General features: G+C 40.7%; 1 protein-coding gene across 1 annotated transcript in view; it reads right to left on the bottom strand.

Annotated features, from left to right (window-relative positions):
- Positions 1 to 12783, bottom strand: part of Magi2 (membrane associated guanylate kinase, WW and PDZ domain containing 2) — a 172567-nt gene that overhangs the window by 18921 nt on the left and 140863 nt on the right. Inside the window, exon 7 of the mRNA XM_076913183.1 lies at positions 5377 to 5418. Within this exon, the coding sequence (XP_076769298.1) occupies positions 5377 to 5418 (42 nt within the window). The remainder of the gene's footprint in view (positions 1 to 5376; positions 5419 to 12783) is intronic.

The raw sequence follows: 12783 nt of genomic DNA, 5'->3' as shown, positions 1-12783 counted from the left end.
AGAAATGGATCTTTAAGAAAGCTGGGAAACTCTGAATGGTATTTATTTCATTTCTAGAATAAACTAAAACAATGAAAAACAGTTGACTCTTCTAAGAGAATGTCACACGTGTCTTGTATGCGGTCTTTGGGGGAAGCACATCAATCAAAGCTGTCCAATAAAGGGCTGTAGGTACAGCACACCAAATAGAGCCATTCTAGGCTGGGCTTTGTACCCAACCATCTGGGCCATTTTCAGTGACAAATGAAAGGCAAGCCGTCTACTTTTGACATGCAGGCAAATGATAATTGTCTGATACTCCCTTAAGAGACCTGAACTGGCTTATAAATACTATATATGTGTATACTGTCCAAGACTCACAAGCATTTGTGTCTTTTATGCCCAAACATACATAGAACCAAGGTTTTTCACATTCAACTAATACTACAACACTGTCAAAGAAGAATAACCAGTTAGATTTCCATATCTCCTAGTTATCCTTTAAAAGCTGTGCAATCATTCATACTTTAAAGGTGGGAAAAGTTAGAAGGCCTCAGTTATTAGTTAGAATTAGGTGGTAAAGAAATGGTAAAAACTTTGCTCAATACAATATAAGACACAATGGTTTTAAAACTCAATAAGCCTTGAGGCATCTGGAGGCTGGTAGGACAATCCTATAAAACCACAGCAGTACGTTTCCCAAGGGTCAGAGAGATACATGGGGAAGAGGACAGATGATAGTCCAGCACAGTCCAACCTCCACAAACTGGTTAGGATACAGCTATCAACATCAACACCCTCCCCGCCCCCCACCTTCTAGGTCACTTTAAACTTGGAACACTCTCAACCATAGAAACATAGGAAATGCAAGAATAAGGTAACGGTGCTTTTGTATTTTAAGAGACAGAACTTTTCCCTACCTCTTTTTGTTCTAGCATGACTGGTATGTGTACCCACCAGTGAAAAATTGTTCCTTCATGACATTGGTACCTGTGTGTACTGCCCAAAGAATGCTAAGAGGGTTCTGCTATATGCTGCATCTTATCTGTTAAGAGATTTCTCCTATAAGAAAATGCTAAGATTATGACAACCCCAGCAATGGTGTTTTGAGATGTCAGGTACTAAGGATTTGGTTTATGTCAGAGAGTACTGTTGTAGGATATAAGAACTTTTCTTAGTGAATGAACCAGTTTTTTTGAAGTGGAAACAATTCTAGATTTTATCTGGTTTATTTAATCCTGAAAACCAGAGATGCAAACACAAGATAGCCTTTTACTTTCTGATGGCCCTTTCCCTGACAGTTAAAAATTAATTTGTGTATGCACAAATGTGTTTACACACTATTGCCTGTAGAGGACCCAACATGGCATTGCACACCCCAGAGCTGCACCCAGTACAGATGTTGGGGAACAACTCAGGTCCCCTGGAGCAGTAAGTGCTTTTAGCTGCTGAACCATCGTCCTTCCAGTCCTGGAGGGGGCCCTGACTATTGCTCTGATCTTCCCTGTCCTCAACTGCTTCACAATTACCTTTCCGTTCTAGGCAGACATGAACAGCATGGTGGCACCCACCAAGTAAGAGAGAGCCAGAGAGGCTCTCTGTCAGAGCTGTGTGGCAGCAGGTGTGATTTATTCATTTCTTTGCTCATTTCAAACATAGATGCTGAAGGGCCTAGAAACTTTAGAGACATAAATAGCTGGAAATAGTTTAAATGATAGATTGTCTTGAGGGTTTTTTTTTTTTTAAATAAGTGCTTCTAGAAAGATAATTTTTCTTCTGTTTTGTTTTTTCTCCTTTTTGTGCCCGGCCTTATGCACTATGGGTTTAAGCACAAAGATGGAATGCACTGTCCCTTTCCTTCCTTGCTTTTTTAGCTTTGGGAAAGAGTTAATGGTTTTAATACCTCACCATGGCTGGTCTTCTGATGATGGGCTCAGTTACCATATCATGTTTTTACCTTTCCCCTTATTACTGTAAGTGAGGAGGTCCCAGGCAAATGCTTCTTTCTTCACCTCTGCAGTTCATTGTCCCCAGTGTCCACCTTGTCTAGAAGGAAACGGCGCACTTGGGAGCTCATCAGATAGAGGCCTGGCAGACACTTAACCCCCGAGTCACTTAGGATGCTCCCCATCCATGCCCACACACCTGCCTCTCTTCTGCTTCCTTGTTTGTTTTGTTTTGTACTTGCTTTTATTTTCTTCTTCTCCCTCAGCAATTTGAGAAAGACTGTCAGGGACACTCTTCAGATGTTGCCCAAGGAGACAGTGGGGTTAGAGGGATGACTGAAAGGAGATCTCTTGGACATTGGTGTTTTATGGATTAGCCACGGCCAGTGCTCTATCTTTCTTAGAAGAAGGGTCCCAGTTCACACAGGCATTAGGAAACAAAGTGCTTTATGATATTCGTCTCTGATAGGATTCTGTGTGACCTTTGAGGAAAGCCAGTGAGATGGGATACACAAGCTCTAAAGTGTTCTGGGCTCACACCAGTCTTAGAAAAGCTCCCATTCAAAGCCAGGTGTGCTGGTGCAAACAAAGCATTAATCCCAGCACCTGGGGTACAGACTCAATGTGAGTGCATCAATGTGAGTTCCAGTCACAAGACAGGAACCCAGAGTGAGAGACTCTGTCTCAAAAAAGCAGTAAATGGTATCAGGACAATTTCCCTCATAACAAAGGACATCAGATTTGTAAAAGCTGGTTCCTGTTTGCATTAAGATTCCAGGACACTTCACATTTAAAGAACTTCTGCCTTTGAAAAGCATGGTTTTGAGAGCAGCATTTTCAGTGGATTAATTTGTCACATGGGATGCTGTTGTAAACATGTCTGTTGTATTCTGGTAGCTGAATCTCTTTCATGTGTTAATTAAACAAAAGTACTGTGTCTTATTATCACATTTGGTGCAAGAGCCTTTATTTATTCATTTTTCCCTATTGAGAAGACTGTTGCTGGTTTTGGTTTTCTCTTGTAAAGAGATCTAGGAGGCCTGAGAAAGGACTGAAGAACTGAAGGGTGTTGTTAAATATATCTGAGGGTTTGGATTTTCAAGCACTCTAGATACTGACTGACTTAAAGAAGAATTAATTGGTTTTGATCACTGGAATCAAACATTACCAAGTAAGTAGCTGATACATTTGGTTTTAAAGAAATCTCTCTTCTTTACCTTCCCCCTTTATTCCTTTGGTAATAAGATAGCAGCAGGCTGTGGGCATAATAGAACCCTCTCCTCCCCTCCCCTCCTCTCCTCTCTTCTCCCCTCCCCCTCCCTTCCCCTCCCCTCCCCTCCCTTCCCCTCTCCCCCTCCCCTCCCCCTCCCTTACTGTTCTCTCTCTCTCCTCTCTCTCTCTCTGTCCCCATCCTTCCCTCCTTCCCTCCTTCCCTCCCTCCCTCCCTCCCTCCCTCCCTCCCTCTCTCCCTCCCTCTCTCCCTTTCTCTCAGGGTTTCTCTGTGTAGCCCTGGCTGACCCAAAACTCACTCTGTAGACCAGGCTGGCCTGATACTCACAGAGCTTACCACCAGCCTCTGCCTTCCAAGTGCTGAGATTAGAGCCATGTGCCACCAAGCCTGGTTTGATTACTGAATTCTTTAATGTCCTTATATCATTTTAATAACAAACTGAGCAGACTTTTTATTCTTTTTCCATTTGGTTGATTTCTGTCCTGATTAATAGTGCTGATTTATGGCCCTGGGTTCTAAAGAAGCGCCTTCAGCAAGACAAACTGCATGGTTCCTGTCACTCTCCCTAGCAAGGCTCACGTGGTCTGTCTGACCTGCCTTGGATAATTTGATGAAAAATTATTTTAACTCTGTAAGAAATTTCATTAGGGAGCTATGTTGAATATAGTCATGATTTTCTATATTTTGTTAATGTATTTTGTTAAAATATTTGGATTGGTTCTTTCTTGAAAATTTGAGTCATACATTAGAATAAGGTATTCAAACTAATAACTTTTATATTTTAGATGTAAAGTATGACTTTGTACATATATCAAGATAACGAGCTATTGGGCAACCCTTCTCCTCCTCTTTCATCTCTAAATAAAATACATTTGGACATTGAAATGTTTCAAGAAGTATATTTTCTGAGACCACATTAAGTCCTGATTTCCATTTAAAACACAATTACTAGGCCTAGTCATATTAATAATCATTTTCTCCCTGGGCATAAGATATTTTTAAACATGACAAGGGCTTTATAGTCAGCAGCTCAATCAGATGTAAGAACAGCCACAGCCTGAAGATTTCAAACGGAGCTAAACACTTACTTTAGACAGTATTTGGATGCTAAGCAGTATCTTCTGTGCTTTATACATACTCAAAAAATGACAGAGAACTTAGGGAAGAATGATCTCCAGTGCGCATACTCTCTGAGGGGGGTTAGAGCTGAGGTGGATGATGAGCTGTCACCATGGAGATGCACTAGGATGTGTGCTGAGGCCCATGGTGCTGAGCTGGGGCTGCTACTGAGAAACACTGCTGTCTGCACACTCTGAGTGTGCAGGACTTACATCTAGCAGTCTAACCAGATGTTCAGAGGGTCTCAGCAGGAACTTCCTCCTTTGAGTCTACAACAATGTTATATATTATAGGTTACATCATAAAAATGATGCAGTCTTGGGAGGAATAAATTTAAAAAAACAAGTAAAAGTATTAAGGTAATTCTTAAGTTCTTAAATTAGAAGGTATAATAGTGTATCTTAATTTAAAATAGTATCAAAATACATTTTGTAACTAGAATTATTTTTTTTAAATAAACCAAGTTGATAGAGGAATTTAATTAAGCTGAAAATAATTTCAATCTATATTAACAACTTCTTTAATAAGATTTTCTGGAGGGAATATTTAACTTTCCTCTCCTGAGATATTCTACCTTCTTATTTCCATTTATCTGGCTAAAATAAAATGTAAATTATAGGAGTTATTTAATATTGCCACGTAGTCACTTTACATTTGAACAGATATCAATTTTAATAATATATTTTAACAATTATCCAAATACCATCTTAATATAAAGCACGTAAGTATTTTGAACTAAGTCTGGGAAATCAGTGTGGGTAGCACACAGCTTGATAATTCATCTACAGTGCATTCTAGTAGCTGCTGTACTGGACAGCACGGATTTGTGTAATCTGAGGGTTTTCTTCGACAGGTGGTTCTGAGTACAGTCTTTTAGTAAGACTTTTTTTTTTTTTTTTAATGATGTTTTGTCCTTTGTTGCAAGCATCCAGACCCAGAGTGATGAGGCTTGCTCTCTGTCTTGAACATATGTGAATATGTAGGTGAGTTGATCGTCACAGTGAGTATCACATAGTGAAAAGTTGATACTACTCAGGAGAATGAGTGGTTACACAAAGTGGAAGACGTGTTTTCACAGAACTGTGAATTCTGAATACTTGCCAGAGGAATCCATTCGAAAACTGGTCCTGGGTGGCACTTGTTCTGGATGGGAAAATGGGGAATTAAAGTTGAAATTCATTTCTGTCATTTTAAAATTCGTCTTTATTTTCTGTTTTGTTGATACTACAACTCCCCCAACCCAAACCTCGTGCTCATGTTTTTAATTCTTGATCATTTGTTTCTAAAATCAATAGAAGTTGGTGGATAGATTTGCCTGCCTATGTGTCAGTAAGTATGTTCATGTATTCCCACATACATGAAAATAAAGATATGTATTCTTTTATGAGCATGGAAAAATACCGTTTCCAAATATTATTAAAATTTATGTTCAATATAAGACTATTTATTTGGAAGTATGTCAATTTAGAACCCAAAATATATGCAGCAAGAGTTCTTTGAAACCTTATTATGATACTTTTTCGTAAAACACTAAGACGAAAAGTGAATATTTCAATCAATGATCACGCTTTTAATACCAGTCCAAATATTTTGAGATTCTTAATAATTTGGAAAGTTCAAGTTATGCCCAAGAAATTCAGTTAAGCTTGTTCATTCTAGCAAAGTAGAACCTGCATATGAATTATGACTTGGCCACAACATATCTAACAACACAAAGTCATTAACATCAAAAACATGAAACACCTCTTAAATGTAGGAATGTCTCACATTTAGAATTCTAGGACCCTGAAGATCCTGGTTCTCTGTACTGGAGGTATTTGGAGACCAGCTGCTCTCATGGGGTAAGGATGGACACATGCAGGTCCTCCCTACGCCCTCACAGATGTGCTGAAGAAATACACTCTGTATCGGTAACTACTGAATGCATAGAAGATGACATTACTAAACTATCCCTTGAGTTTTCATTTGCTTCCCAGAGCTATTACATCTCACAAGGGGAACACACAGGACTGCCAGGTTGTGTCCTTCTAAAAGTCCTTCATTGTGCAAATGGTGAGAAAAGTCATGGTGCTGAGAGACTCGTGGGAGTCCTCCTGCATCTTATCCCAGGTAACTCTTCAGGATCATTTTTTGGAAAATAAAAAGGCACATGAAAATACCTTTTTGTTTTTAACTTGCTTGTAATTAAAACTCACTATCTAATATTGTGTTCTGTTTTCACCACTACTGTGAAGCACAGCACCCTATGACCTTTGGCTGTCCCCTCTCTTTTGCCTTCCTTCTTTTCTTTCTTCTTGCAAACAAGAAAGACTATGTAGCCCAGGCTGACATCAAGCAGGATTTTCCTGCTTCATCCTCTCTGGTGCTGAGTTCAGGTGCATGTGCTACTGCTCCTGTCCACACTGGTATACTTTCTTTCCTATGATCTTCAAGTATGCTTCACCTTCCTCTTTGGTTCTTCCTATAGACACATTCCTAAACCATGTGATGGGATTTAATCTGAGACGTGCAGAAGGCGCATGCCCATAAACCTCTTGCCAATAAACACCCAGCCAAGTAAGGATCATGTTAAGCATAACCTGAGATTCATCTGTGATTGGCAGGATATTACTGCCTTTATGATGAACTTATTAGAGCTTATACTACTAAAAATTAACTCAAAGTTGCCACCAAATCCTTCTAGGCCAGAAAACAGACTGTTGATAAAATAATTGCAAAATTTCCTTGCTCCCCCCACAAAATCCTCCTCTTTATGTTTAATATGTAAGTCAGTTTTAAGTTGGAATACATTTTACAATGTTATCACAATCATGTAAATGATTATGTTGCGATAATATAAAATCACATAAATGATTATTTTTTACTTAAAATTTATAGAGGGGCAACCCAATAGTATTCAAGCAGATTGAGGAGAATGTCGCACAGAACATCTCAGTGTTAGACTCCCATGACTTTATAACAGGGTTGTATTATATAAACCCAAATGTTTTATAGACAAGTTAAAAAAATGTTACAATACGACCTAATCTGGTTGTTTTGGTCTGGAGCTCAGTTCTTTGGGTAGTGGGCTAGCCTTGTCCAGTGGGGCACAGGGACCATGCCTGCCAGTAAGCTGTGTAAAGACAGATTAGTTTCTAGTAGGACCGCTCCTTTTAAAAGAGCCTTCATGTTTATGGTGGCAGTCTAGGACTCTGAATGAGAAATGTCCTGTCATGAGAAAGATAGAGCCATGTCAGGAATGGAAGGTTACTGCCTTCTAGCTACTGCCATTAGTGTAAAACTGACACTTTATATTATCATAATCTCACTAGAATTTGCCTTCCACTTAGCAATTAAATTCCATTTACTGAAGCCCTGATGGACTCATATTTATTCATAAAAGTACTTTGGGTTACACAGGGAACCTGCACTAACAATACTCTAGACACTGAAGAACTCTCAGATAAGGACTAAGTTTTGGGTCCAGTTCTGCTCTTCCATCCTTCATCTAACTTCAGAGGCATGAAGCTTTAAATTACTGAGCATAATAAATTCACAAATCATGACATTATATCTAATCCCGCAAACACAAGAAGCTGTGCTGTAGCAGAATGTTTATCTTACTGTCTATATTAGTAGCTCATGTCATGGTCATTTTTTAGTTTAAAAGGCAGCTGATAGATATATATGTATCATAGTTTTCTTGACAGCTTCCTAAAGATACCATTTTTGAAATCACATTTCCGAACTAATCAAGATCTATGTACCAAAAAATGGCAAACACAGCTTTAATGGTTTTATCGACCTCATTTTCCAAAATGTTACAAAGTCAAAGTAATATATTAGAAGTGCCAACTAAAAGGCAGTCCCCCCACCCCCAGGTCAAATCATAAACATAAATCACACCAAGGATAGAGTGATAAAAGGCAGAGAAAATTTACATTTGCAGTACAGTTGAGGGTATTAAAGTAATAATGTGCTATATTTTCGCTCATCTTATGGTTCTGATGTTAAGTCACAGGTAAGAGTGTCTGAATACTTTTAACACCTCATCTTATTTTGATAGTTCACCAAAATAAGATTGTGCTTGAAAGAACACACACGAGAGGTAATTTAATTAAGGGTGTGGAACACCATCACTGTCTAGGCAATGTAGACCAGGATTCACGCCCCTGTTCAGTTGCAAGTGTGCTCCCTGGGTGGCAAGATGAGCTTTTATGATTACTTAAATACCTGCCTGCATCAGAGCCTCCATACATTTGTCCTTTCCAGTACGCTGTATCAAGCACTGGGTCCCATGGAGAAGGGGTTGTGGGGTCAGGCCAGCTCAAGTGAAAGACTCAAATGTTCTTGAGGGCTCTCTTTCCAAGCACTGGGGAAGGCTACTGCCTTGTGTGATGTGGCCACTCCAGCATCACTTTCCTGAGTCTCTGGGAGTGTACTGTGGTAGATGGTGTCATATCCTACTGTCTTTCTAAATGGCTCTTTGATTAGGTTGGAAGGCATTGCAAACTCCATGCATTGTTCACCAATAACAAGGAAGGAGCCAACCCTTGGGAAATATAAGTACATGCCTGTGAACAACATGAACTGTGTGTGCATTACACAGAACGATGGGTCAGCTCAATAATGAACAATCAAAAGACAGGGGAGAAGCCATAGTGTGGCGGACACACTGCCCACCTTGATCTGTTATAGATTGTAATTTCATTTTGGGTGTGCTACTGAAAAACACTTGCATCTCCATTAGGCTCTTCTCTGACCCGTGGGTACTTCTGATTGCTACTTTGCCAGGGAGACCCAGGTAGTTAATTATGGTTTCTAATTTCTGGAAAAAAAAATTCAATGGTGTGAGCTATTCCTGGAGAAATTCCAGAGAACTTCTGTTTTGAAGATGCTCTGGCTTCAGAGTCATCAGACAGAGGGGCCCTTGACATGTTTATGATCACACTCTTGAGTGGGATCTTATCACGAAGGAGTGTGGACCAGTTGAACCTCTTAAATTGTTATTTATAGTAACCAAGGTTCAGTGCGAAGAGAAAAACAAGTTTGGTACCAGCTTCCATGGCAACTCACTTCTGCTCCAGAGCAAGGGACAGGTAGCGAGGGAGAATGTCAAGCCTGTCATTCATTATTCCAGTGCGGACCCTCTTCTGCTTCAGCTGCATTATGGAGCATGCTCAGAAGCTCTCCCTATAACTTCCTATTGAAAAGCTCACCTCTTAGACTAAACCTGGCCCTAGGAAAGATGAAGTAATGAGATGAGCTTCCCCCTTCCTCAACCTTCCTTAGAACAGCTGGAGCTTTCTGTTGTAAGAGCCCAAAGGGAGCAGCACTCACGTTCTTTGGGAAGCTTTTCAGGTTGTCTTGCCAACTCAAAGAAGGGGATGTGATCGGCACCTGATGCTATCTAGATACCATCTTTCCCAGGGGAGCAGAGACAGGCAAGATTAAGTGCCTTTCTGTGCAGGGGTTATTGCAATGTTGAATTTAATTTAGCCTGTGCGTTAAGAACTCAAATGGTCATGGCCTGACACTAACTGTGCAAAACTTCTTAACCTAGTTTTTCTCTATTCAAGTTTGCCATTTTCAAGATCTAAACATAACTACAATTTTAGGTATGGGGTCAGGGGTGTGGCATTCACTGGAAATTTGACTACCAAAATAAGCCACCAAAATAGTCATCCTAAGACTAGTTAGAGATAAAATTTGTAGAGGCAAAAACCTTATTAGTTAAATAAATGACTTGATTAAGTAACTGGAAAGGTATTTTTCTTAGTTTTAATGTTAAAAATTATTGCCAAGATCTGTACATTGGAAATACACTTTTCTTAGCCATGATGGCTGTTTACTGAATAGGCCATGCAGTAAATGAAAACGATACGATTCATCACTCAAATAAAGATGGTTTCTGGAGAATGAAAGAGAAACTATTAATAATCATAACAGGACAATCAAGACCAGGACACTCCAGGAAACTCTCAGGTGTGGTTACCCTACATGGTCTCATTGGTCACTATATCATCAAAAACCATTTTCCATTGGGAAATACGGGGTTGGAACGAGGCCAGCGCCATCTGTACAGACCATGTGACATGGGAGAGGTGAAGCAGTGAGGGTTTTTAGGAATAACTTTTCCACTCCCTGTTAGAAGCCTCATCTGTGGGTGAACATCCCGAATGCTTACAGACGGGATACTTAAGCTATTCCTTTTGTGCTTGCAAGGAAAGTACCTTTCTTAATGAGGTTCATCGGAAAAGGCTGTAACAGCATGCTTATCCACTGGCCAAGGTGGGCTTGGACCCAGAAGCTGGGAATCTACCAGCATTTGTAGTTATCTCTGCTGGACCACTGCATACATTCAAGTCCCAGTGTTATTGTTTACTGTGTTCCACAAGGCAGTCTTATTCAAAAACTGTTTCTCTATGTGTTTCACCTTAATTTTCTAATTAGACATGAATTCTTGTGAATTTTCTCTGAATGCCTACCAGAGTTTTAGACACACACTGAGTGCTTCATCTGTTCCTGTTGACTGATGTGGACCCTGGGGGGGGGGGCAAGTTATCCGTCTCTGGGCACTGCCTGCTTGTGGGTGGAGGCTCTTCTTTTCTGTCCCCTTTCTGGTGTCTCCTCATCTTAGAACATCTCAGGAGGATGGGAGGTGGCGCTGGCTTCCTCTCAGGATACCTACCTATCATGCTCTGCTCTATTAGCCTATGGCTGTCTTTCTTTGTTTAAATGCACAGTTTCCCCAAGGAACACATCTTTATTAAGATGTCCTGTGCACGTACATTAAACTGTCAACTTAATCTCATTAGGACTCAAATGAGGCACTGCAGCATTTACATCCTTTGATAAATTTCCGTCATTTACAGGGGGGAACAGTGACTTGAATCCAAATAGTTCTTTACAATGTTACAGAACCCAAACCGTCTACAGCTCTGTAGAGCCCAGGCTTGTAGGTGGAGTGGCATCTTTCTATTTGGAGACTGCATATCTTGGTATCCCCTGGCAGGATTGTAAGGGAGGATTCCTGGATCTGCACCAAGCCAGGGAAACTTCAAAGAGCTTTACAGATTAGAGTAGGATTCTATTCTGTACTTTCCTCCACTCTTACCAATTCTGTTTTCTCTCAGGAAGAATCTTACAGGCAGAAGAATTAGTAGATCTAAACTTAAAGCTTGTGGACATGATTCAAAGGAACGTGCACAGAAGGGTTTTGCAATAAAACATTATAAATCTGAATTTTTATATGCTTCCTGATCATTGTGCTGGAAGTCCGGTTTGAAGGCGAGACTTAGGCTAGCCTTTCTAATCGTTAGTTATAGCTGTTTGGGAAGCTAAGGGGGGGGTTTGCCAGTTTAAAGCTAGCTTCGGCAATTTTGTGAGACTGTCTAAATAAACCAAAAAGGCATCACTCTAAAATGTGAGAGAGTGAAACGTTTTCATATTTGGAAGTGGGTAAGGTGGAGCGCACCAAAGGCTGTTTGCTTCTGTAGCGAGTACTGAAAGCCCGTGCGTACATGGCTTTTCCATCTTCAGGGACAGTTGTTCTTACCTGGTTTCTGTGTTTCATTCACACTCCATGGAGTGTTGTGAAGTAACCTGGTGGAAGGGAAGCTTAAGAGGGGAGGGAATGAGGTTTCTGAGAGGCATGACCTGAAAACATGCCTGTGTCCGGGAACCCTTGGAGGGTTGATGGGCACAGGCAGGTGGGCTTTGCACTGTGGGCTCAGGCTCTGGGGGAGGGACTGTTGTTCTTGGTGCTGTGCTGCTGCGGCAGAGAGATAAAAATCTCCCTGGGCGGTGGCAAAGGAAGATACTGGAGGTTAAGGTGGCTGCTTTGCTCAGATCCAGGATGCTACAGGGGAGGAGGAGAAGGGCAGTAAACAGAAACGGAAGGGCTGATGCTCCTTACAGAAATCCTTATTGCTTTAGGGTTGAATAAGTAAGGGTCATGTACAATTTCTGTTTAGAAACGGAGGGCATGGCTGTGTTAGGCGCTCTTAGACAGAAGGCGCTGGAAACAATACAAACTTCACCTGTCCCGAATCATCCAGCTTTGCACTGTTCTGGAAACTGCACAAGGACAGAAGCAAATGAGCAACAAAGGTACAAAAGCAAGAGGAAGCAACTCCTCAGAGCCCCTGAATGCAATTAAGCAAGCTGAGGCTGTGGGGCCGATGATCCCTTAGTCCTGCGATGTGGCTGTGACTGATCTGCGAAAGCAGGGGCATCCACTGTGTCTTCCTCCACTCATTTACGCTTTTGTTTCTTTCCCCATTAAATTTTCTAGAACAGGGCATACTGTTCATTTCTGGTTCTTGCCACAGTGGTGACAGCAAAGTATTCCACAAATACTTGACTGTTGAGGTAGAAATACAGTAAGGGATGGGTTGATAGCTTTGCGTTTTTTTTTCTTCTGAATTTAATGAGCACCAGTACTCCAAATTTATACCCTTCATCATCCAGTTATAATTGCCCACTTTGCTCTGACTTTACTGTAGTAGATAGTCCAAGAACACAAAC

This window comes from Arvicanthis niloticus, chromosome 15 (genome assembly GCF_011762505.2).
Source record: "Arvicanthis niloticus isolate mArvNil1 chromosome 15, mArvNil1.pat.X, whole genome shotgun sequence".
In the NCBI taxonomy this organism is placed as follows: domain Eukaryota; kingdom Metazoa; phylum Chordata; class Mammalia; order Rodentia; family Muridae; genus Arvicanthis; species Arvicanthis niloticus.
The sequence above is the reverse complement of the archived record's forward strand: the minus strand, read 5'-3'. Positions and strand labels throughout refer to the sequence as shown.